Here is a 26,250-nt window from a genome sequence, read left to right on the forward strand (position 1 = left end):
GTCGTCGAGTATTACCCCCTGGTATCTCGAGATTATCTTGGAACTGCATAACTTCCTATGAGTTCTTCATCAAGTACTACATTCTCACTGATTACAATTTTTCATGGGCTCTGAGTTATTAATCACGCAAAGACACCGCTAACTGAACCGAGTCCGCACTACGGTTCAACAACTCTTAGTAATCTTCTTTAAGTACGAGTTTGTACCCGATCACGCCATTCCTAGCCTGTTTGGCTATATCATTATCTTGATGATTTTAACTGTGCTACCTGGTCCTTATTCCCGGAGCACCACTTTCGACGATGAGCTAAGCTTACGTCAATTTTCCTCGTCATATCGTTTCACCTCGAACAACAAACTTGACCCCGAGTTTGTGTAGTATCTGTGGCTCCAATAATCTTTTGTTGCATCAGTCCTTTTGCTTGATGCAGTCGCTGATCAATTGCTTCTTCGTGGACCCCTCGACAACAAAATGTCGTGATCATCATCAACATTTTGACTCCTTCTAGGATATCAATGGAATTCTTGATGATAAGTGCCATCCTCATTCCTTGGTAATTTGAGTTACCATCGACAACATCCTTACATTCCTTTCATCACAAACTTGATCATGTTATGGAGCTCCTTGCTAACCAGCTTATGTTATGTTCTACCTTGGAGTATTACCATCTTTTATGTCAAGGATATTGTGAGAATTTCTCCACCTCTTGAGAATTCTTGATATAGTAATACTTCTCGCCATCTCCATTTGTTTTCTGATCCCCGTGTTGTTTCTAACATGAATACTGACAATTGAACTATGATGCGTGAATTCAAAACTTCTAGCAATCCTATTGCTTTGGAGTTAATGGTCGATAGTTCATTCTTAGACTATTGGTTATCGAATCACCGTTCCAACATTGATCATGCTACCTAAGCCCATATTTTGGGTGCAGCTTTCCACCAATGTTTAATTGGGTATATTTTCCTCGAGCATACCTCATTATATCATTTGATCTGACAAATGTTATCTCTTTGTTCACATGAATGTGGAAATCCATCTTTTGGAAATCTCGATGAATTGTCGTTTAGTTCATCAGCCACCCCCTCATCCTCTCCTTGGTTTAATGATGAACTCTTGTTTCGGAACTCGCTTCCGCAGTAAATTTCCCGAGAATCTTACAATGTCGTCTCGTCAATTTTTTTTGCACCTTTTCTTCTCAGGCATCTTGAGTCTGAGGTATCATGACACCAATCAGATCTGAATCTCGGTCAGATGTGATGGTTGGAACATATTTCCAAGAGTTATAATGTTGGTCTTTATATGACCCGGTAAGGTTATGTCATGCCTAGCACACCTGGCCGGAGGACCTATTATTATAGTTTCCTCGTTAGCAAGGTTAACCATTCTTCCATGAGGAAATTGTAAGACTTATTCTATAAGTTGTTCCTAATAAGTCCTTTGTGTATCTAGAGTCTGTCCTTTGCCTGAAGATCTTGTCAATGCTATCTCGAAGCATGTCTATGGTACTCCGATTTTCAACAGGAACATTTGAAGCCCAAAGCTAATTGTTTCCTGCTCAATTATCCAAACACCGTTGTATGGGTAATGTCATGAAATTTCTCTCCCCTTACCTAAAGGGTTTTCTACATTATATCCTGTCATGGATATCATGCTCTGCTTGTCCTTGGGAAGAATATACCCTTGAAATATGTGTTTAAACACATTTTCCTTTCCATTGTTCTGTTTACTCTGATAATCATATTTTCCTTTCCATTGTTTTGTTTAACCTTTCTTGTAATCTGACTTAGCTGAGCAGAGATAATTCCCTGCTTAGTTGAGCACCTCGTTGTACCACTCTCTCAGTAGACCATGTTACTTTTGTTGATGACATTCCGGTAGCCACGGATGGATGAGAACTTTGCCTATTGGTCCGCCTCGTTTCAACGAGCAGGAAAATGGTTCTCTTCGTCCCTCGCCCTTGGTACCAACGTGTTGCCGACATAACTGACAGGGTACTCTCTGACATGCCTTGCTATCATGACCGTGCAAGATGTCACTGCTCCTATAAAAAAAATCACATGGTGGGCCCACAACCCACAGTTCCACAGGATCGAAACCTGACTCTCTTGTACACCCCTGTTCCCAAGGTTATTCCTCACGCTTGGCTTCGTACGTAATTCACGTGCCACCTTTCGTGAGATCATCAATTTTGGTATCAGACACAATACTTATTCCCGTTGCTCTGAACCCTTCAAGCATCGAACGATTGCCTGCCCGCTCGAAACTTCCCCACGATACCTCCTTACTTTGCTCTCGATATTGTCTTAAATTTCCATTTGAGAGTTACTTTCCGCCACCTTCCCCGATGTTATCAACCAGATAGTCAACCGTTCAGAGGTCTGTTATTCCGAAGTTACCCCTTGTCCTTCATAAGTACGATGGAGTTCCCGAAGAAAGGATGCCAGCTTCATCATGATGACCTTGAGCAGGAAAAATGAAGACATCAACGTAATAGATCAACTTCTTCGAGAAGAGCAACCAGGACCGAGAAGATTCGTTAGAATTCCGTAACCAGAACTTTCCCCCGTACTCCCCTCTTAAATCTCGGGACGAGATTTCTTGTAGTGGAGGAGAATTGTGACGCCCGGATAATTAAGCTACACTAACCCTCTGCTAATGATGCCACGTCACCTCGATTACTGTTGTTAATATCGCGTTAGTTCAAAACCGATTCGAATTCAAATTACAAAAAAAACCAAGCAAGCAATAAAAGTTTTCAAATATTAAAACTAAAATGTTCGGAGTGAGTCAAATAATGCATAAGTAGTAATGGTGGAGAAACCACATTGTTATAAAAGGTTTAAATGCACTTAGGTAATTAAAACAGTAGTTAAAACAATTAAATAAATACATGTTGGATTTTATTAAATATTAAACTATTTTGTTTTGGGTTAATAATTACTATGGCAGTAGTATAATTATAAATGCAAGTTTAGGTACTAGTGATAATTTTTATAAAACAGAAACTTAGAGGAAACTAAAAATAAATGGAAAGGAATAATAACTAAAAAGAAAAGAACAAATCAGAAAACAGAAATAAAAGAGGAGGACCCCCCCACTAGGCCTCGGCCCAGCTGGCCATCGGGCCAACCAGGCTGGCCCATCCTAGGGCCTACCTAACCCCCCCACTACCCCGAAACCCTAACTCCTAGCGCACCACTCCCCCCCCGCACGATCCCCACCCCCACTCTCTCGTCTCTCCCCCCCATCCCCGATCCAGATCGGGATCGGGGGGAAGGAACCCCACGTCGCCCCGACCCCTCGACGAACCCTGCCGGCCGCCGCCACGGCCACCTTGTCGCTGTCACCCCGCGGCGCCGCTCGGACCCGCCCTCGCTGGACCGCCTCCCCGCGGGACCGATTCGTCCCCGTCCTCACCTCCTCCCGACTGGCGCCCAGCGCTCGGCGCCCCCACCCCGTCGCCGCTCGACGCCGCCGCCATCGGATCGCCCGCTACCTCGCCGGCGTCGCCTCCCCACCGGTCTGCCTCCATGCCGCCCACGTCGTCCCCGGCTCCTCCCCAAACCCGCTGCCGTTCCCCTACACCGTCCGTGAGCGCCTCCCCTTCTCCCCCTCTCTATTGCACGCCGCCTGTCCCGCGCCCGAGCTCGCACTCCGCCACGGCCTCTGCCTCTGACCGTCGCCGCCTGCGTACGCGCCGCTGCCTGCGCCCGCGGCTGCCCGTGGCCGTGCTCCTGCCGCCTCCACCTCTTGCTCCCCTGCGTGCTCGCCAGCGCTCCTCCGTGAGCGACCGCGCGCGCAAGCCCCGCCGTGGCCTGCCGGGCGGGCTAGTGCCCGACGCCCAGCATCACCCGCTGCCCGAGAACCGCGCCCGACCCGCTAAGGCCCCTGGGGCCTATGACAAACGGGGCCCCAGCCCCCTGAACGTTAAAAAAGGAAAAGATAAAAAAAGATAAAAAATTAATTAATAATTAAATTAATTAATTAGTTAACTAATTAATTAACTTAATTAATCCCGCTTAGTTAAACTAATTAAACTTAATTAACCTAAATATCTAATTGAACTAACTAATCTGTTAGTTAGGGCAATGTGTCAATGACATGCGGGACCCACACGTCAGGTTGACCAGTCAACCCATGTTGACTGCTGACATCAGCATGACATCATGCTGATGTCATAAATCCAGTTTCGAACTAAATTAAATAATTAATTAAATTCCAGAAATTAATAAATCCTTTTGAAAATCATATCTTTTAATCTGTACCTAGGATGAAAATACTTTCTACATGAAAGTTGCTCAGAACGACGAGACGAATCTGGATACGCAGCCCGTTCGTTCACCACACATCCCTAGCATAGCAAACACGCAACTTTCCCCCTCCGGTTCATCTGTTCGAAAACGCGAAACGCCGGGGATACTTTCCCGGATGTTTCCCCCCTTCGTCGGTATCACCTACTACCGCGTTAGGGCACAGCTAGCACCGCGTATTGCCATGTTACGCTTTGTGATGCTTTGATTGCTTTGTTATTTATTGTGTTCCCCCTCCGTTACTTCTTTTCGGTAGACCCCGAGACTGCCGGCAACCCCAGTTCTACTACGGAGTTGACGACCCTTCCTTGCCAAAGCAACCAGGCAAGCCCCCCCTTGATCACCAGATATCGCCTATTCCTTCTCTATACTGCTTGCATTAGAGTAGTGTAGCATGTTACTGCTTTCGGTTAATCCTATACTGATGCATAGCCTGTCATTGTTGCTACAGTTGTTACCCTTACCTGCTATCCTACTGCTTAGTATAGGATGCTAGCGTTCCATCAGTGGCCCTATGCTCTTGTCCGTCTGCCATGCTATACTACTGGGCCGTGATCACTTCGGGAGGTGATCACGGGTATATACTATGTACTTTATACATGATACATGTGGTGACTAAAGTCGGGTCGGCTCGAGGAGTACCCGCAAGTGATTCTGATGAGGGGGCTGAAAGGACAGGTGGCTCCATCCCGGTAGAGGTGGGCCTGGGTTCCTGACGGCCCCCGACTGTTACTTTGTGGCGGAGCGACAGGGCAGGTTGAGACCACCTAGGAGAGAGGTGGATCTGGCCCTGGTCGGCGTTCGCGGATACTTAACACGCTTAACGAGAGCTTGGTATTTGATCTGAGTCTGGCCATTTGGTCTATACGCACTAACCAACTACGCGGGAACAGTTATGGGCACTCGACGTCGTGGTATCAGCCGAAGCTCTTTTTGACGTCAGTGACTGAGTGGCGCGCGCCGCATTGGACCGTAAGCTCGCGCTTGTATTAAGGGGGCTAGGTCTGCTTCCGGCCGCGTACGCAACGTGCAGGTGTGCAATGGGCGATGGGCCCAGACCCCTGCGCGCATAGGGTTTAGACCGGCGTGCTAACCTCTCTGTTGAGCCTAGGTGGGGCTGCGACGTGTTGATCTTACGAGGCCGGGCATGACCCAGGAAAGTGTGTCCGGCCAAATAGGATCAAGCGTGTTGGGTTATGTGGTGCACCCCTGCAGGGAAGTTTATCTATTCGAATAGTCGTGTCCCTCGGTAAAAGGACGACCCGGAGTTGTACCTTGACCTTATGACAACTAGAACTGGATACTTAATAAAACACACCCTTCCAAGTGCCAGATATAACCCGGTGATCGCTCTCTAATAGGGCGACGAGGAGGGGATCGCCGGGTAGGATTATGCTATGCGATGCTACTTGGTGAACTTACCACCTACTCTCTTCTACATGCTGCAAGATGGAGGTGGCCAGAAGCGTAGTCTTTGACATGATTAGCTATCCCCCTCTTATTCTGGCATTCTGCAGTTCAGTCCACTGATATGGCCCTTTACACATATACCCATGCATATGTAGTGTAGCTCCTTGCTTGCGAGTACTTGGATGAGTACTCACGGTTGCTTTTCTCCCTCTTTTCCCCTTTCTATACCTGGTTGTCGCAACCAGGCGCTGGAGTCCAGGAGCTAGAGATCCCGAGAATGATTCTGCATGGAGTTCGGCTTCGAGGAGTAGTTAGGAGGTCCCAGGCAGGAGGCCTTGCCTTTTCGATCGTTGCTACTTTTGTGCTAGCCTTCTTAAGGCAAACTTATTTAACTTATGTCTGTACTCAGATATTGTTGCTTCCGCTGACTCGTCTATGATCGAACACTTGTATTTGAGCCCTCGAGGCCCCTGGCTTGTATTATGATGCTTGTATGACTTATTTATGTTGTAGAGTTGTGTTGTGATATCTTCCTGTGAGTTCCTGATCTTGATCGTACACATTTGCGTGCATGATTAGTGTACGGTCGAATTGGGGGCGTCACAACGAAGTAACCGCGCCCACACGTGTAGGCAATTCTAATGTCCGCCCACACACAGCCCGTGTGGGCTGCCTCCTGCTCACACCACACACGGTGTGTGGGTGCATGTCGAATATACTACACGTGTGGCAGTTATCGTCATCCTAATAATAAAAGAAAGTAAAATGTACATTGCACAAGTTCTCTGGCTTCTGGCATAGTTGTTTGCGCTGTCACCTAGGAGCGAAGGGATCCCGAGTTCGAGTCCTATCGCTGGCACTTCTTTTTGTGCCTTTTAGCACAGGTAAAAAAAGCTACATGGGTCGCTGATTTGCCTGGGCCAGGTGTGGACGAGGGATACTTTTCATGGCGCGGATCGTGTACAGAGTATGAGGTCCAGATAGCGGGGGCATCTAGACCCGGGAGGCAAAGTGGATTTCCGGTACAATTTAATATTAATACATATATATATATATATATATATATATATATATATATATATATATATATATATATATATAGCAAACGGGGATAATCCAGGGCGGCCAAACGTCGTCCGACTCTGACTGCTTCGTTCCCTCGCGAGCGCGTCCGGCTACCCCGGTCTAGTCCCCGTCGTCGATACCCACCCCACTGGTTAAACTGCATCACCACCTCGCCCCCTCTTCGGCGACGCTTCACCTCCCCAGACCCTCCGTCCGGGTAAGCCTCGTGGTGCTGCTGCTGCTACAGTGGCGTATCCTGCTGCCCCCGTCCCCGCGTCGCTCCGATCTGTTATTTCTGCTCGCCGCTTATTTCAGATCCATCAGGTGCCTAGCGTGCTGCTTTGCCGGTGCCGCGATCTCGCCGCCGAGCTGCCCGGTGCGTGTGCGTTGCTTTTTCTCTGTGCGGGCGGGTCAAGAGCGTGCTGCGAATTGTGATCTCCCGTGGTGGCACCTTGTTGTTGTGAAAGGGAGTCACTGGAGTGCCGACTTGGTTCGCCGGCATAGAGTGGTTAGGTGCAGAAATTGCTTTGTCGCTGTGGAATTGAGAGTAGTTTTTAGTTTTTTGTTTCTTTTTTGAAAGATCCAGCAACCGCTGGCTTTTTATTGTGATAGGTTTTTGGACAAATGGTGAATTTTATTGGCTTAAAATGAAGCATCAAGAGAATACAAACACAATGAGCATACACCCAGTCCTTGCATAACTAAGATGCACATAGCCAACACCAAGGGTATGCACACAAAAACACGATATAACACCAAAGCTATGAGTAGGTGAGGAAACCCCTCCCCTGCCCCCCTCCCCCCCAAGCGATCAGATCTGCGACAAAGTATAACAATGACCATATCTGCACCAACTATCTCATGACATCACATGGACGAAGATGTTCTTTAGCAGCAACTTTCAGAAAGGGAGTGACGCTCAAGCGCCAATGTCACCGGATCCAACCACCCAAGGCTAGAACCAGTCCGAGCATATCCGAGCAATGCCTTCAACAAGGTAACAATGTAAAAACATCACCATTGTGAAATATAACCAACTCGGGTCAGACCTAGGCTTTCACCCTGGAGCTCCAGACCGGGTGCTCGAGTAGCACCACCATCGATTTCACTTATGCGTTGTCGCCACCACTTTTCAGCGATCCCAGCAGCTACATGCGATGTGTGACCGCCGCCGTTGTGCACCACCATCGATTTCACTTATGTGTTGTCGCCACCACTTTTTAGCGATCCCAGTAGCTACATGCGATGTGTGACCGCCGCCATTGCACAACCATCCCTCCGTGTCATGCTATCGTCCATTGTTTGCATCTCATCGCCAAAGTAAGCCACCTGATCTGGAGAGAGGAACCCTCATGAAGACGTTTTGGTGGCCACCACAATCCGCAGCGAGGTCGCCGCCGTAGGCTGGAGTGGTCATCACATCGATGACAGAACACACCACCAACTACAACCTCGCAGAAGAGAGCCCTGCCTAGGCTCGTCGACATAGGGTCCAACATGGCCGAAACTGGAGCACGAAAGACAAATCAACATTGCCAGCGCGTGCTCACGCGGAGCGCAACCGACACTAGATCAGGAGCGCACAACCGCCAGATCGGCGCCACGCCTCCCGACCGGAGCACCGTGTGCGCCCCAAGCATGCTCGTTGTCGGGCCTCCAAGCTGTCGTGCCACCGCCTCGCACTTGTGCAATTGCAGGATGCTTGCAGTCGAGGTGTCGTCACGCCGCAGCCTGACATCAAAGCCACCGCTGGAAGCCCGCGGCCGCGCCGCCGCATGCCATGAAGAGGCCCACGCCCACGCGAAGCCTAGATGTCCTGTGCTGCCAGTCAATCCCTTGAGAGGACAAGCAACCTCGCTGCCGCCGGCTTTGCCCTCTGGCGGTGGCGTAGGAGAGGAGAGGATGGGAGGCGGCTGAGTTTTGTCGGCACAAGGGCTCGCCCGCGTCGCTCGTGGGAGCGGCACTGGACGATCCACTTTTCATGCGAGTCAGTTCACGCCTCTACCTAGTTTTAGTAGTGTGCAGCTTGATATGTAGGGAGCAGTATTTACATCATCATAGTTGGAGAAGCGATAAAAGGAGAAAAGGTGGGTGTACCAACCCCTCCCCCCCCCAAAAAAAAGAGAAGTGGTTGCTTGACATGCTGATCTTTTCAGGGCGGATCATCGAAGGGGTGCTGCATGCAGATTGCTCTGACGATTCTCCAAGAATCCAGAGACGGGGGTAGCAACCCAAAAAAAAGAGAAGTGGTTGCTCAGCATGCTGATCTTTTCAGGGCGGATCACCGAAGGGGTGCTGCATGCAGATTGCTCTTGCGATTCTCCGAGAATCCAAAGAGTGTCATGATTGTGTTTACGGAAGAAATCTCGTCTCGGAAAATGTGTTTGTTCCTTTCCAGCCATATCTCCCAAGTGATCATGATCATGAGGGATTTGGCACCTTTAGCATTGTCTGCTGTCGTTGAGCTTGAGATCGCTTCCCAAAACCCTAGTGAATTTTTAACCTCCGGCCATGCTTGGGGGTTCAGCGCCCAACACCCCAGCCAGAGCGAGGCCCGCCTACAAATTTCCTTTGCCCCTGGGCATTGCCAGAATAGGTGCATGGAGGTCTCAAGATTCCGGGTCCAGAGAGGGCAGAAGTATTCATTCGGCCAGCCACGACGTAGCAGCTGATCAGCACACCAAGTTCTGTCTTGGAGCAGAAGCCATACGAAAAACTTGCAGCGCGAAGCCCAAGCCTTCTAGAACAGGCTACGGAAGGGCGATCTAGTTCCTCCCAAGAATTGTAACTTATATGCCGGGGCAGCGTTGTATGAGCCCGAGCTCGAGACCTTCAAAAAAATTTCGTTTGGTATGTCCGGGTGAAGGACAATGGCGGACGCTCTGAGCATGTTCCAAATCAGAAGGAACTTAGCGATGTTTTCTTCCGTCAGGTGTTGGTTTCTGATGCCTGAGTCCATTTGTTATTCAGCAGGGCCTCACGCACCGATCTAGCTTTTCTTCTAGACCGCACGTAGAGCCTTGGCCCCATCAGGCAAAGGGGGGTAGAGCATAGCTAGGTTGACTCCCAGAAATAGGTGGGCTTGCCCTTCCTGATATTGACTGAGGTGGCTGCAATGAAGAGTCTCGGTCCTGTTGGTCGCACGGCAAGTCAGAGCCCACCCATGGACATGAGGGCGCCTGCCAGCTAAGCCAGAGCCATCGCAATTATAGCTCGTGCGCAAACTTGTCGAGGTCGTGGATGCCCAAACCTCCCAGGGCAATTGGCGAGCAGACAGAGGTCCACTTGACCTTGCACTTTCAACTAGCAAGCTTCTCCTCGTGCACCCAGAGGAATTCTCTGCAAATTTTGTCGATTTCTTTGGAAAATCCCGGGGGAGCACGGATTGCTGTCAGGGCGAAGACGGGGAGTGCAGGGCAAAGATGGGGAGCGCACGAGAGCCCGCCAGCCCGCATGGTTCATGAGCTTCCATCTTGCCATCTTGGCCTTGATCCGACCAAGGACGAACTGGAGATGCACGCGCCTTGTCCTTGATAGAGTGATCGGCAGCCCAAGGTAGGTGATCAGGAAACCTACCCTGCTGCCGCCAAACCCCTTAAGGATACCATCAAGGTCAATGCCCTGGCAACGGATGGGTTGATGCAAAGTCTAGTAGCACGCCCAAACTGCTCGAGGATTTGGAGAAGGTTGTTGATGTCGCCACGGTAAGGGTTTGGGAAAATGATGGCATCACCAGCATAGAGTCTGACCCACAACATCATGTCCCTCCCTGGTAGAGGGGAAAGAGCCCCCAAGGCGGCAGCAGCATCAGGTATACGTTGAAGCGGGTCGATGGCAAGGATGAATAGGAACGGGGATAGCTGGTCGCCCCAAGCCCCGACGGTGAGCAATGGGGTCGATGGCAAGGATTAACAGGAACAGGGATAGCTGGTCGCCCCAAGCCCCGACGGTGAGCAATGGGGTCGCCATTAACCCGTCCAGGAGGAATTGGGAGTAGTTTCCGCTCTCGTTCAGCGGTGTCACACTAAAAATTACTTAATAGTATGTTCTTTATGTACCTGCGTTTGATCGTCTGCTAAGTGCTGAGAAAAGACTTAGTGGAGAACCAACCTGTGGTTGTATGGTTAGGAGGGTGGTTGTACCCCTATCCCACCAGGGATCAAACCCTGGGTTTGACACCCTGTGTGTCACAGGAATATTCTGCAGCAGGAGGCGAAATTTTCTTCGACAGTGAGGCTCCTGTGGTGACTTCTCTGTGCATCTGGTCTTTTGTGGGCGCTATGTGAATGAGTGTACGTGCGGTTGTGCGTCAATGTACTGCCATGGACACAAGAGCTCTCTCCTCTCAGGAGCGGGAACAGCGCAAGGTTTTGAAAAGGAAGCTGCTGGGACTATCCTCCCTCGAGCGCACGATTGCCAGATTGCGTTCCCGCCTCCTCTTTCTTCGCGATAGGGACGCGAACACCAAGTTCTTCCACAGGCACGCCCGTCACCGCCAGCGGCGTAACATGATCACCGTTCTCAAGTAGGGAGAGGCTGTCGCCATGGGCCAGGACGAGCTTTCATGCATGGTGGATGATTTCTACAATCGCTTGTTGGGTGAGACCCCGCTGCGGGCGCAGGCTCTTAACCTGGACGTCCTGAACCTGCCTCATAGAGACCTGACACACCTTGAGGTGCCCTTCACGGAGGAGGAGATTGAGCAAGTAATCAAATCTATGCCCATGGACAAGGCGCCGGGGCCGGACGGCTTCACCGGTAGGTTCTATGCTTCCTGCCGGCACATAATCAAAGGCGACATCATGCGCGCCATGGGCCTCTTCCACCAAGGTGACATGCGGGGACTGCCGGCGATCAACAAAGCCATTGTTACTCTACTTCCCAAGATCGATGCAGCGGTGGATCTAAAGGACTTCCGGCCGGTCAGCCTCATGCACGGGGCGATAAAGGTCTTCGACAGGGCAATGGCTGTCAGGTTGGCCTCCGATCTGCCCACGCTTGTTGGCATACACCAGAGTGCTTTCATCAGGGGACGGTCGATCCACGACAACTTCATGCTGGTCCAATGCATGGCACGCCGGCTCCACGCCCTTCGGGAGCCCACGATCATGCTTAAACTTGACATCACGAAAGCATTCGACACGGTCCAATGGCCTTTTCTCCTGGAGGTGATGCGGGCGATGGGTTTTGGTGCGCGGTGGATCGAGTGGGTTTGTGGACTCCTGGCTACATCCTCTACGCGAGTTATGGTAAATGGATACCCTGGCAGGCCCATATACAATGCAAGGGCCATGAGGCAAGGCGCGCCTCTCTCGCCGATGCTCTTCATCTTGGCTATGGAGCCGCTGCACAAAATGTTCCAACTGGCGGCATCCCGTGCTCTCCTGATTCCGCTGGCCAGATCGGGGATGCAACAGCGGCTATCGCTGTTTGCTGACGATGTGATGCTTTTTATCAAACCGCTCGAAGCGGATCTTCGTACAGTGCCTGGATCCTTCAGTGCTTTGGCGACGCATCGGGCCTTAGAGTGAACCTCACCAAGAGTACATCATTGCCGATCAGATGCACTACAGCTGATATGGAGAGGGTGGAGCGATTCCTGGGCTGCCCGACGGGCACATATCCTTGCAAGTACCTTGGCCTCCCGCTATCAATAAGGAAGCAAACGTCGACTCAGCTTATGGGTCTTGTGGACCGCCTTGCGCGCAAGTTACCAACTTGGAGGGCTGCCTCTATGCCTAAGAGCGGACGCTTATTGTTAATCAAATCGGTCCTTTGTGCCACACCGATTCATGCGATGATGGTGCTTGACATCCCTCAGAAAGTGATCAAGGCCATGGTGAAAATCTGCAGAGGGTTCCTTTGGTGTGCACGAGAGAGCGCGAATGGTGGCCATTGTAGAGTGGCCTGGGAGGCTGTGTGTGCGCCTAAGTGGGCGGGAGGCCTGGGCCTGCCCAACCTCCGATGGCTGAACATTGCCATTCAATCTAGATGGCTATGGCTCCAGCATATTGATCAATCTAGACCGTGGGCTGAATTCCAGATAGCAGTCCCGGAGGAGTCCAGGCAGCTCTTCAGGGCCGTGGCAAAAACGGTGGTTGGCAATGGCTTGAGGGCTTGCTTCTGGGAAGACCGGTGGCTCGATGGCTTTACAGTTCAGGACGTGGCCCCGTCCATATACGCCATCGTTGCACCTAGCGCGTGAGCAGCACAGACAGTTCACCACGCGGTTTCAACGGGCCATTGGGCCTTAGACATCGGGCCCGATCTCACTGGACAGCAGCTAAACGAATATATGCTCCTTTGGGACCGGGTTACCAGGACAGTGCTCATGCCGCATGAGGATGATCGCATCACTTGGAGCTGGGAGGCGAATGGGCAATACTCAGTGACCTCTGCATATGATGCCAGGTTCGCAGGACGTGAAGTGGAGCCGACAGCACAATTCACATGGCAATCCAAGGCCCCACTACGGTGCCGCTTCTTCCTTTGGCTCGCGATGCACAATAGATGTTGGACCTCGGACAGACTTGCTAGGTGCGGGCTGGATCATTAGGACGCGTGCCCCTTTTGTGATCAGCACGAGGAAACCATTGATCATCTCCTTCTGGGCTGCGTCTTCGTCAGAGAAGTATGGGCTATCATGTGTGGAGCTCTCCATAGGCCACAGTGGATGCCGAGTCAGGGCTCGAGGCTGCGAGACTGGTGTGCCGTCACTACTACTCAAGGCCAAGGTGCAAAGGAAGCACGCGCCATCTTACTTCTTGTGCTCTGGGAAATTTGGAAGCACCGAAACGCGATTGTCTTCGAGGGCGCCCCCCTCTCCTTTAGAGCACTTGCAAACAGAATTGACACCGAAGGACGGGCATGGAAGCAAGCGGGCATCCTAAAAGGAGATGTGGAGCCTATCCTCGGAGGGCTAGTTCGGTGGGCTGAGGGGAGGAATTAGGCTAGATTAGTGTTCGGCTGTGTCAGTGGAGTTGGTTCTCATGTATCTTTGTAACATGTAAACGCCAACGTGGAGGGGTTCTTGTCCCCATCCTCTTCCTTTAATATATAGTACGCACACTCCTGCGTATTCGAGAAAAAAAAGGATGACTTAGCATTTTTTTTGTATTCACAGCAAGCCCTTTAAATAATGAATTGAACAGTTGGATTTTCTCAGGCTACACAAGGTCATGTTGATCAGTTTAAATTTCTTTCGTTGATTCTTCAGCCCTAAGATTTTTTTCTCCCCTTTACTGTACTTTTATGTTATAAAGAATTTATAACGACCTGCTGTTGATGCCTTTCTAGGTCGCTTACTCATCTCTTGCTGTGATCATCAGAGATATGATACTTCAGTGCTGCACTTGAAGATTTGACCCATCGTGGTCCTAGTCCTGTTCTATCTGCTGGTGCTAGGCAGACTGAATGGCTTTCCGAGAGGAGAGATATGTGAGGTTAGTTTCTATGCCCCCCTTGTACTGAAGAGTGTTTGGTGTCTTAAAATAGAAATAGAAAATTTCATATTTCGAAGGAAAACCTACTCCACTGGGAACATATGAGGTCAGCTTCATTATGGTTTACAAAAAGTTCATGTTTGACAGATTCCGAAGTTATTATATCTAAAGAGCTGCCAAAATAAGAATCCATACCTGCGCATTATTCTGACAAGTAGCCTTAGCTGTTTGTGTGTGTGTGTGTCAGGTTTCATGACTGGAGGTCAGAGTATTCTGTCGGGTCAGATAAGATAGTTTCAGAAGGAAGGCATACTGCATTTGACTCACTAAAGGATAAGACTCTAGGAGCCTTCTCATTCTTAGGGAACAGTTCACACCCTGAAACCCTGAACAAATCAACACCAGAGGAAAGGAAGGCCAAAACAAGAGTTCTTGATCCTCAAGGGCCATTTTTGCAAAGATGGAACAAGATATTTGTGATATCATGTCTAATTGCAGTTTCTGTGGACCCACTATTCTTTTATATCCCAGTGATCGATGGTGTCAAGAACTGCCTATATCTGGACAAAAAGTTGGCAACCATTGCAAGTATCCTGCGCTTCTTCACAGACATCTTCTATTTGCTCCATATAATATTTCAGTTCAGAACAGGATTTGTTGCTCCTTCCAGAGTATTTGGTCGTGGTGTCTTGGTTGAAGACACCTTTGCAATAGCAAAGCGTTATCTAACTACATACTTTCTGATTGATTTTTTAGCTGTTATGCCCCTCCCTCAGGTACTTCGTATGCCATTTTCTGCATTAACCTGCAACAGTTGAACATCATGTGCTTCTTGTAGTTCTGATGGTTTTGTTAGGATCCAATAAGACTAGTTGTATGCATGCACTTTTGTACTAGTTTCCTCATGTATGATTTATTAGGAAGGCAGTAGGAACTGTTGCCGTTAGCTATTTTAGTGTACCTAAAATTTATGGGGCCTAATGGCCCAGAATGCACAAAGATATGGACTTATGGAGCATCTATGCAATCAAGCGCATCAATGAGATGAGATGTTTAGTGTGGTTATGCACAGTAATTATAACTGCTGATAAGAGAACATCAACCAAGGGAATGTTGTCCTCTGGGAATTATAAGAGACAATAATTACTTGGGGCATTCTGTATTTAACATGCTGAGTTATAAGCTAATGCTGTACTATTCATTTACTTGGTATGATTGAAGCTTTGGGATACTTATAGAACATGCCAAAAAGGGCAGATACTTTCCACCTATGACATAAAAAAGAGGTTGAATGCAGTCACTGTTCTTAACTGGGTGATACTATTCTTAAATTTGAATGAAACAAATGCGGAATATTGCGTTTTTAGAATCTGTTTTGTCACAAATATGTAACAATAACGACATCATTTCAATAACCAGGTTTTTGTATTGTTAGTGCTACCCCATCTCAAAGATTCCAAGGTTATGGAGGCAAAAGATATACTGATGGTTATTGTTACATGTCAGTACGTGCCTCGGCTCGTTCGAATAATACCACTCTACCTTCAAATCACAAGGTCGGCTGGCATAATTACAGAGACCGCATGGGCTGGTGCTGCTTTTAACCTTTTAATTTATATGCTCGCTAGCCATGTAAGTGCTCCGCTCACTAATTAGTAAGAAGAATGCAAGTTAATTTATTTCCCTTTTCTGTCTCTAAACTTAATTAATAAATTCGAATTCTGAATCCATGCTGATTTGAGTTCATTGTATATAGTTTTTTCTTGATGGTAAGAGCCTAAGTGGTAACCCAATAATTATTGCTTGATAAAACTCCTCTATTTGTGACTGAAGATAATTCTCGAATGAATTTTATCATGCAATCTCACATCAATACGGATAAATTAGTAGATACAGATAGGGCGTGTTTGGTTGCCGTAGGAGCCGGGCCTGGCTAGCTCAGCCTGGCTCAACCCAGCCTGGTTGAAGGAAAACAGGCCAAAAGTCGACATCTGCACATTGTTTGGTTGCCCGCATTTAGGCCTCTCGCATTAGGCTAGCAATTTTGGCATACCGTTTGGTTGCCTGCATTGGCTCGGCTCACGCAACTACTCGGTGTTTGGTTCAATGCAACAACTATTGTCTGGTAACCTCTTCAACTTGTTGGCGGGGTTACCAACACACAACGGCGTGAAGAAACAATCATACACTCACAACAGAAGATAGTTTAAACCATAGCTAGCCGCAGTTTAAATAAAGTGCCACACTTAAACATATCAGTTTGGATGCAAAGCAGTACGATAAGAAACTAAACCAGATGGAGCATAGGAAGGGCAGTCCTAGACGTTGACGGTGAAGGCCTCGTCATGCTTGCTGCACTTGGTGACCACTTCAATGCCTTCGTCGTTGAAGACGATGACCTTGAGCATGTTCGGAGTGAGCAGCTTGAACGTCACCCTCCATGAGCAACCGGTGTTGGCCCTGAGCTTGAACTCTTGCGGCACCGCCGGGAAGTGCTTGGTGAAGTCCAGGGGCATCGGGATGCACTCAAGCTGAGGGGCAAGGATCACCTTGCAGGAGTTGAAGACGCTGATTCCTGACCTAGCGAAGGGCGCTATGTCATCGACATCTTCGCTGGGCCATGAATCAGGCCGACTCCGGCGACGCCCGGCAGAGGTCAAGGGGGCCAAGTACAGAGAGTACAGGCGTCCACATGACCATCGTGCCGCAATGTACTTCACGATAGGGACTGTGGTGGTGGTGAAGGAGGAACAAGAAGTGGTGGCGATGGAGGTGGAAGAAGAAGTTGCGGTGGCGATGGTTGCAAGGGCGCCGGAGCCAGGACACCGAAGCATGCCAATTGATCTGGACTCCGGCGAGCAAGAAGAGACGGTGGTGCAGCTCGAGGAGAAGAACAAGGGCAAGGGTAACCGCCGCTCCAAACGCCTCTAGGGTAGCCGAGGCTAAGATCTAGAACTACCGTGTAAGATTTCCCCCCAATCCACATTACCCTTGTACTCAATCCCGATCGGTAACCTCAAATCCATCGGTACCACAAACTCATGACGATGTTATGATCAATCCTATGGCTATTTACCTCGATTCCCCATTCCCCTAATGCGGATCGAACCTAAACGCGGATTGAGTGCGAATGAGTACGTGAGGAGGTGAAAAAAGTGCTTACCGCCATTGCTGTGCCGGAGGTGATGATGCGGAAGCCGGTGGTCGCCTTGCTCTTCTCCGATCTGCTGCACGCCGTCGCTACTGCCGCCGTCGGTGAGAGTGGGCAGAGGGGATACGAAGTGGTGAGGGGGCGGTGAGGGTAATAACTGCCGGCGCTTCGGGAAGCAACGCGGCTTCTCGAGCATGGCTCCGCGCGTGCAGTCCCTGCCGCTCACGTGCATCGAGCGGGCCTGGCTCTGGAGAAACTGCCGATCTGAGCGTTCCCAGCGAGACAAGCCCAGAGGTGCTTTAAAGTTCGTGCGATGCAGGCCCAATAGTGTATGCGGGCAACCAAACAGGCCGGATTCTTCCCGCGTGGGCCTGGTTGGACCGAATGCAGGCAACCAAACACGCCCATAAGGATTTGTTTTCGAAAAATATTCTCCTAGTGAGCATTCGAAATTTATGTTTGTGAACTTTGATTCCTCGAGGTAGTGCAAACAACAATGTCACATACCAATGCACATGGGATATTGTTTTTTCTTTTTCTTTATGGAACACACAATACATTTTATGATTATCACATGCTAAACCATATGCACAAACAATGAAATTGTGGTAGTGAGAAACATCTTGTCTTAAGCCGATGTCTTGGTAGATTAAAGGTCACTACTATGTGCAAATCAGTCCTTGTTTTTCACTCAGTTTTTATCATGTAAACTTGTTCTTCAAACTTCAAAGCAGAACATGTCCCAACTTGTGAGATGAATCTATTTTTTTAACCTGCCAAAACTTTCTAAGATAAAATATGTAAAATGTTCAAAATATTAGCAAGTTTATTCCTAAGCACAATGGTTCGCATGGCATCGTGACCTTTTTGTCGACGGTGTTTCTTTGTTCGGCCAGGGCTAAAACACTTCAAATTACTTCAGCCGACAACCCAGTTTTTTTTACTCAGGTTTAGGTCACCGCGACGTGTAACACCCTACGCCTGCTTTGTGTTCTTGATCTATTGATTCCCTGCAGAAGGCGACACCTCTGCAGCCTCGCCGAAGCAAGAGGAAGCTCCTTTGTCTTGATCGGCGGTCAAGACAGACGGTCGGAAGAGCCTTTCTTTAAAGGTTCCAACTGGGATCGGCTCCTGACGGGAAACCAGTCACGACAAGTGGTCAACGATTCGGTTCTCGTGGCGCTTCACGTGCTGCATTTGCAGGCTGTCGAAATGCCGCTCCAGTTTCTTGACCTGGGCTTGGATGCTGCAATCCGTGGGTCTAAGCATTGCTACTGCTTGGACGTATGGTTGATGAGTAGTTGTGGTACTCCTTGGACACCTGGTTGATGAGTAGTTGCGAGTCAGCTTTGACGAGTAGGCAACGGATTCCGAGGGAGACTGCCGCCCGGAGGCTGGCAAGCAGTCCCTTGTATTCGGCCATGTTATTGGTAGCATCCTTGAAAAGGAGTTGTGTTACGTATTAGAGTTGTTCGCTCGTTGGAGAGGTGAGAACAACTGTAGCCCCCGTGCCTAGGAGCGTGAAGGATCCACCGAAATGCATTGTCCAGTGCTCGTGATTCTCGTGCCCTGGGGCCGCGAATAGTTCTTCCACCTTGTCTTTGGGCACACGAGTCCATTCCACCACAAAGTCGGCAAGGGCACAACTTTTGATGGCATGGGAGCTGATCAAATGAAGGTCAAACTCCCCGAGCTCGATCACCCATTCTACAATGCGGCCGATGGTCTCATGGTCGTGAAAGGTGCGATCGAGCGGGAAGGATGTGGCGACGGACACCTTATGGGCTTGGAAATAATGCTGCAGCTTTCTTGATGCGACCAAGATCGCGTAGAGCAGCTTCTGGATCTTTGGATTCCGTGACTTGGTATCACGCAGGACTTCACTGATAAAGTAGACAGGACGTTGTACAACCCGTCCCAGAGTCGGAGACGCTTCCTCGAGCTCTTTGGTTTGCTCGAGGTCGAATGAGAGCTCGGGCTCAGACACCAGCCTAGATGAGAGCTTGCTTGGGCTTGGTCGCCTGTTTTTGGTTGGAAAGGAGCATGGGTGGGTGGAAGCTCGGGCTCATGCGCCAATGCGGATGAGAGCTCGGGCTCAACCATTAGTTTGGGGCTGGAAGGGAGGTTGGGCCCAGCCATTGGCTCTAGGCTGGAGGGGAGCCTAGGCTTAGAGGTTTGCTTGATGATGGTTGTCTCCTTTGGATGCACTGGTAGCCTGGATCCGGCGCTAAGAGTTGATGCCGATTAAGCCGGGGGTCCTGACACATGTTTGGGCCTCAACGTCTCCTCCCGCTTCACCACCAGGACGACGCTTACGGCATGGGGGGGGGGGGGGAGGGGTGGCGGCGATGTACAACAACAGCGGTTCCTCAGGTCTTGGTGGCACCAAGACCTGAGGAACCGCTGTTGTTGAGAAGTGAGATACCGCTTGAGGTTCTGGAGCACCCGATCAGCCTCGGGGGTCCACTCGAAGGGATCTGACTTCTTGAGGAGCTTGAAGATGGAGAGGCCTCGCTGCCCGAGGTTGGGATGCTTCGACGCTTGGGAGTACTGGGTTAACCGCCCGTGCCAACAGCTTGAGTTGTCTGACGTGAAGTGGGCATGCAGGCGCCCCCATGGATGCACGCCACAACCTTGGATCCGTGGGAGCTAAAGAAGTCGTCTTGGCCATGGCGAGCATCATCCTCGCCGTGTACGTGGCGGAGATGGCGCTTGTTCGTACAACCCTGTGCCGCGTTTCATGTCACGGCGTGCTCAGCGTCGATTACCGGCGAATGCCTTGGTGTCTCGCCAGTCCAAGAGGGCATGTCTATCGGAGAGGTGCGCAGGGCACCACTCGTTAGTCCATTTTTGGGGGGCATCGGCCTTCCTCTTGCTGTAGGGGGTGTCACGAAGATCCTCGGCACGTACAGGAACGGAAGCAGTGATCGTGAGATGGGGCCTGGAGCGGTGTTCTTGGTCTCGTCAAGCGAGGCTTGGCGGGCAAAGCGATGGAAGACCCTTGTTGGTGCCGGGGCGGGAGGACACAAGTCTTGTTTGAACGCGGGGCCTCTTGGCGACGGGCGATGCTCACCAACCCGACAATTTTCTGGAGCCAAAAACTCCTAGGAGTCTCCTCCATCGGAACGGGAAAGTGCTGAAGGACACACGCGTTATGTAGCGCGGACGCTTGGGTCCCGTATTCGAACTCTGCCAGCGACGTGCCGACCAGTGAGTGCCCAAAGGGAGCTGGCTGCCGGATGGCGCAACGCCGTCTGAGGGGGCTTCGCCAGCTGCGCCAGAGTGCTTCGGTCTTTGCGCGGATGAGGACATGGTTGATGAAGATGATCTGAAGAGACCTGAAGCCTTAGCCCCCTAGTTGGCGCGGCAGATGTCGACGGGGAATTCGTCGATATCGAAGACCTGGGAGATCCCTCTTTTCTTTGTTCGGCCAGGGGCTAAAGCACTTCAAATCACTTCAGCAAAGAACATGTTTTTTTTAACCCAGGTTCAGGCCACCGCGAGGTGTAACACCCTACGTCCTGCTTGTGTTCTTGATCTGTTGATGTTGATATGTATGATTACAGGATGAACTCTTCCTCTCTTTCTTCCTCTGAAGTGTTGAGCGCTAGTCTACTGTAGAGCTATGCTTCTCCAAAATGTGAACCCTTTGCATGGCTTTGGTCCCCCCCTTATAAAAAGACAGGGGGCACCACAATGGCCTGCTACAAAATATGTCACAAACAAACTGAACAGTGTAGTCTGCACAGCCCATGCGGGTCCGTCAGAAAATAGATTGGCGTGCACAGGTGGTGTTTGACAAAAACAAGTCGTCCATCCGCCCACAGCTCGCAGGGCCCCACCCATCAGTGGTGGAGAGACGTGCCGCCCCCAATTGGGTTTGTAGTCAGAAAGGTGGGTTGCGCCTGTCACTTTTCTGATACATGGCAGGCTGTATCGCCTCAGAATGATGCGAACTGGCTTACTGTTCATCGTCATCGTCATACCCTACAGAATAGGTATGCAGGTAACATTTAATGTGCCGGTCGGCCCTTGGGTTCGAACCAAAACCCGAAGAGAGCCAGTCAGACCTGTATTGATACTTCACCAGTTGGTGGGTCCCCTGAAGGGCCCACAAGAGCAGAGCTGGTACTCGGGGGAGTTCGGGTGGTCGGAAAGGACCCCAACCACCTTCCCGGGCTTCTTGCACGCCGGATGCCTTTGTGCTTGGGGAGCCCACAGCAAGGTTTCCCTCCCTTTCCTTGAGCTTCGTGGTGCTGTGTTAGGCCCATCTTTAGCGAGCCTGGGGGACCCTGTTTCCCGTATCGCTCACACTTTTGGATCATATACCTGGAATATCTGATCTGGTTTGATGGTGATTTGGAAACGTTGAGGCGCTGAACATCTTATCCAATCAAATACTGTTTTTTCTCGAAAGAGAACTGCAGAATGGAGATTATGTGGCACAATCCTCTCCCAGCTGACTTAGCAGCACTTGTGTGTGCAACTGGACTGTATTTCTGATTCTCCTAAGATTATATAATTTGCTATCCTTTCCCTAAAAAAAAACTGTAGGAGAAGCCCCTGTAGTATAAAACTATAAATAAAAACCCAATTATTAGCCCGTGAGGATTTGAACCCAGGTGGTGGGGTTGTACCTCCACTCCCAAGCAAATACTAGTTCACTAAGCAATATCTTACCGAATAACTTAATGATTTTAAATCAGCCTGTATACTATGATGATTAATTTCTTCACAAGAGGGTTAATCTCTAGATGACTTGCAATTATTTGCATATATTTGGTTAGCTGATAGCCATACTCAAGATACTAAGAAGGGCTGATACTGTAACTGCTTGTAGGTGTTTGGAGCCCTTTGGTACCTTCTTTCCATTCAGCGAGAAGATACCTGCTGGAGAAAAGAATGTGGCAAGATAAACTGTAACTTTGCATCTTTATATTGCGGGAGTAATACAGCTAGAGACACTATTTTCCTGCAAAATGTCTGTCTGACAAATGGCAGCGACGATATAGACCCAACCTTTGGAATTTACCTACCGGCTCTCCGAACTGTTTCACAATCGACGAGTTTCTTTGAGAAATTTTTCTATTGCTTTTGGTGGGGTCTGCAAAGTCTAAGGTTTAGCCCCTCCCCTAACTATTTATCACATTTTTCTTGCTATCAACTTAGAGTTTGTACTCCATCAAGGAATGTTGAATTCGATATTGTATTTATGTATTGGTTTACCTATCGCAGCTCTCTTGGTCAAAATCTGAAAACAAGCACTTACACATGGGAGAATTTGTTTGCTGTTTTTGTCTCGATATCGGGTTTAGTCTTATTTGCCCTTCTTATTGGTAATGTGCAGGTATGTATTTACTATGGATGCCAACTTTTGTTGTTATGTTTATTGTTGGATTAAGTGGTAATGGCTGCAATACTCATAACCCCTTTTAGCTATTTTTTTTTGTTCATGTTGATGTGTTTCTCTGGCATGCTAAAATCACAATTATGAAATCTAGGTCGCTTTTCCTTGCACCCCAGCTTCGCTCCGTCCTAGTCCTTATCTCACTGTGCCATGTACCCAGAGTATATGATTTCGTTCTGTCCTAGAGCTCCTCTTTTGTACTCCTGGGAGTACGTACTCCCACCCTTAGGCTAATGTTCGGTTGCAGGGGATTAGTTCCACTAAGGGATTGGGTGATCCCCACTTGGCCACCCGACCAATTCGGTTTCTGGGGGGTTGAATCCCTGCCACTATGAGATTCCTGCTAACATCTCCCATTCGGTTAAACCCTATGTACCATTTGCATTGGTAAACCAAGTTTAACTATCAAATGTTATCTACATGGATCAAGATTTTGTGCCAACTACCACAAATTATTCATGCACAAGAAGTTGACAAGTACATAAGCAACAAGACCAGCACAAGAAAGATAGAGAGAACAATAATGCGAAGTTATATCAATTCTAACTTGCTTTCATGATGAAAGATCGTGGATGTCGCCTAGAGGGGGGGGGGGGGGTGTGAATAGGCGTTTTAAAATAATTACGGTTTAGGCTTGAACAAATGCGGAATAAACCTAGCGGTTAATTTGTCAAGCACAAAACCTACAACAACTAGGCTCACCTATGTGCACCAACAGCTTAAGCTAAGCAAGATAAACTACCAGGTGATAGCAAGATATATGACAAGAAACAATATAGCTATCACAAAGTAAAGTGCATAAGTAAAGAGCTCGGGTGAGAGATAACCGAGGCACGCGGAGACGACGATGTATCCCAAGTTCACACCCTTGCGGATGCTAATCTCCGTTTGGAGCGGTGTGGAGGCACAATGCTTCCCAAGAAGCCACTAGGATCACCGTAATCTCCTCACGCCCTCGCACAATGCAAGATGTCGTGATTCCACTAAGGGACCCTTGAGGGCGGTCACCGAACCCGTACAAATGGCAACCCTTGGGGGCGTTCACCGAACCCGTACACTTTGGCAACCCTTGGGGCGGTCACCGGTACCCGTCAAATTGCTCGGGGCGATCTCCACAACCTAATTGGAGACCCCGACGCTTGCCCGAAGCTTTACACCACAATGATTGAGCTCCGAACACTACCAACCGTCTAGGACGCCCAAGCACTCAAGAGGAACAAGCTCAAGGGCACCAAGCACCTAAGAGTAATAAGCTTCTCAACTTGTAACTTCCACGTATCACCGTGGAGAACTCAAACCGATGCATCAAATGTAATGGCAAGGGCACACGGAGTGCCCAAGTCCTTCTCTCTCAAATCCCACCGAAGCAACTAATGGTAGGGAGGAAAATGAGAGGAAGAACAAGAAGGAGAACACCAAGAACTCCAAGATCTAGATCCAAGGGGTTTCCCTCACATAGAGGAGAAAGTGATTGGTGGAAGTGTGGATCTAGATCTCCTCTCTCTTTTTCCTCAAAAACTAGCAAGAATCCGTGGAGGGATTGAGAGTTAGCAAGCTCGAAGAAGGTCAACAATGGGGAAAGAACACGAGCTCAAGAGATAAAATTCATGGGGAAGAAGACCCCCTTTTATAGGTGGGGAAAAATTCAACCGTTATGCTCACAGCCCGCACAGAGCGGTACTACCGCTCGTTCTCACGGTACTACCGCTAGGGGTAGCGGTACTACCGCTAAAGGTAGCGGTACTACTGCTTGCGAGCGGTACTAAAAAAATACATTCGTGCCTACCACTGCTGGACTTGTGACGAGTTTTTGGTCCGGAGCGGAAGTAGCCACGGAAGTAGCCGCGGTAGTACCGCTCCCAAGAGCGGTAGTAAAAAATTACATCCGCTCCTGTCCGCGGTAGTACCGCTGCAGCCTTTTCAGAACACCAAAACTACCACAACTTCTGCAAACGGACTCCGAATTCGACGAAACCAAGTTTGTTGGAAATGTAGCGACAAGGGCTAACACAATCTTGATAGAAATAACAATAAGAAGCAAATTAGAAAAGGCCCAAGAGAAAATGATGAGAACCCTTCCTCGAATAAGACCGGTAAAAACTACAACACCGAAAACGCAAAAGAAGAGGCATGTGAACTCCTTTTTCGATGAACTCGAGCTTGTCATCAAGATGACCATAAGCTCTAAGACTCACAAAGAGAACTAAACATGAACCAAGAAACATGATGCAAGGATGCAATGGTTTGAACTCTCTACTAACAATACGATCAAGCTACCAACTTGAGAGCCCCCCTTGATAGTACGGCGAACGATCCTATAACCCGGTCTCCCAACTACCACCATGAGACCGGTAAAATAGAAAACCTATCAAGGGCAAACCTTTGCCTTGCACATGATCCACTTGAGCTAGATGATGACGATCTTGTCCTCCTCAAGATGGACCACCTTTCTTGATTGCGTTGGGTCGATGGAGACTAGATGATGCTCCCCCATACTCCACTATGGGTGAGCCACCGTGTGCAAGTTCAGATGGAGCATCACGAAGAGATCAAGTGCTTGAAGCTTCCACATCTTCACAAGTCCATTGACACCACAATGGATGGAAGCTTCAAGCACTTGATCTCTTCGTGATGCTCCATCTGAACTTGCACACGGCAATCTTGATGACGATCATCACTTGATGTCATCCTTTTCATGGGTTGTATGATATCTTCCTCTTGACGCAAGCCCATGGACACGTACCTAACCCCACATAGAACTCTCACATAGACCATGGGTTAGTACACAAAGTGCAATGGACAATGCTTATCATATCATGGGATCACTTGATCCCTCTCGGTACATCCTTTACGCTTTGTGAGTTGATCAACTTGATTCACTCTTGACTTAGTCTTGATCAACCTTGAATCTTTCCAACTCTCTTCGTTTTGATGATGTCTTGAAGGTAAACATGAATGATCACACAATCTTTTTCTTCAAGACATGAAGCTCAACACTCACATGACCAATCTTTGGATAATTTCTTAATAGCACCTTGGTCAAGACATAAACTTCTTAAAACCAACACATGGACTTCAAGAAATGCCTATGGACAAATCCTTCAAATATAACTCAATGCACCCATTAGTCCATAGAGAATGTCATCAATTACCAAAACCATACATGGGGGCACCGCATGTCCTTTGACATGAGAACAGCAATGTTGAGAGCAACAATACTCCCAACACAACAGAGCATGCCACAAACTAATGCAAGACAAGTTCATAATTTTGCCAATTAATTATTTAAGGGCTGGACCAGCTCGTGCACCTGAACAAAGGTAGTGATACACACGTCAACGTAATGAATTGTTTAAAAAAATAAGTGTATGAAAGACGTTTCTTTTAACTGATACTACTTCCGTCCGGATTTTTTAGTCCCGTGAGCAGGTTAGGCACGTCCTGATTTAAAAGGCCACATG

General features: G+C 49.0%; 1 protein-coding gene across 6 annotated transcripts in view; it reads left to right on the forward strand.

The window, feature by feature from the left end:
• Positions 1-6,831: 6,831 nt before the first annotated feature.
• Positions 6,832-26,250, forward strand: part of LOC109746133 (cyclic nucleotide-gated ion channel 1) — a 47,516-nt gene continuing 28,097 nt past the window's right edge. For 2 of the 6 annotated variants that reach the window (XM_073501337.1, XM_040392393.2), the window contains exons 1-6: positions 6,832-7,006; positions 14,086-14,231; positions 14,479-15,007; positions 15,651-15,863; positions 22,223-22,500; positions 22,618-22,729. In XM_073501337.1, coding sequence (XP_073357438.1) covers positions 14,203-14,231; positions 14,479-15,007; positions 15,651-15,863; positions 22,223-22,500; positions 22,618-22,729 — 1,161 coding nt within the window. In that variant the 5' untranslated portion in view covers positions 6,832-7,006; positions 14,086-14,202. Of the gene's footprint in view, positions 7,166-14,085; positions 14,232-14,478; positions 15,008-15,650; positions 15,864-22,222; positions 22,501-22,617; positions 22,730-26,250 lie in introns of all 6 variants that reach the window. The other 4 variants (XM_073501338.1, XM_073501339.1, XM_020305260.4 and 1 more) reach the window with 3 other exon arrangements.

The sequence above is a fragment of the Aegilops tauschii genome, chromosome 6, assembly GCF_002575655.3.
Source record: "Aegilops tauschii subsp. strangulata cultivar AL8/78 chromosome 6, Aet v6.0, whole genome shotgun sequence".
Taxonomy (NCBI): Eukaryota; Viridiplantae; Streptophyta; class Magnoliopsida; order Poales; family Poaceae; genus Aegilops; species Aegilops tauschii.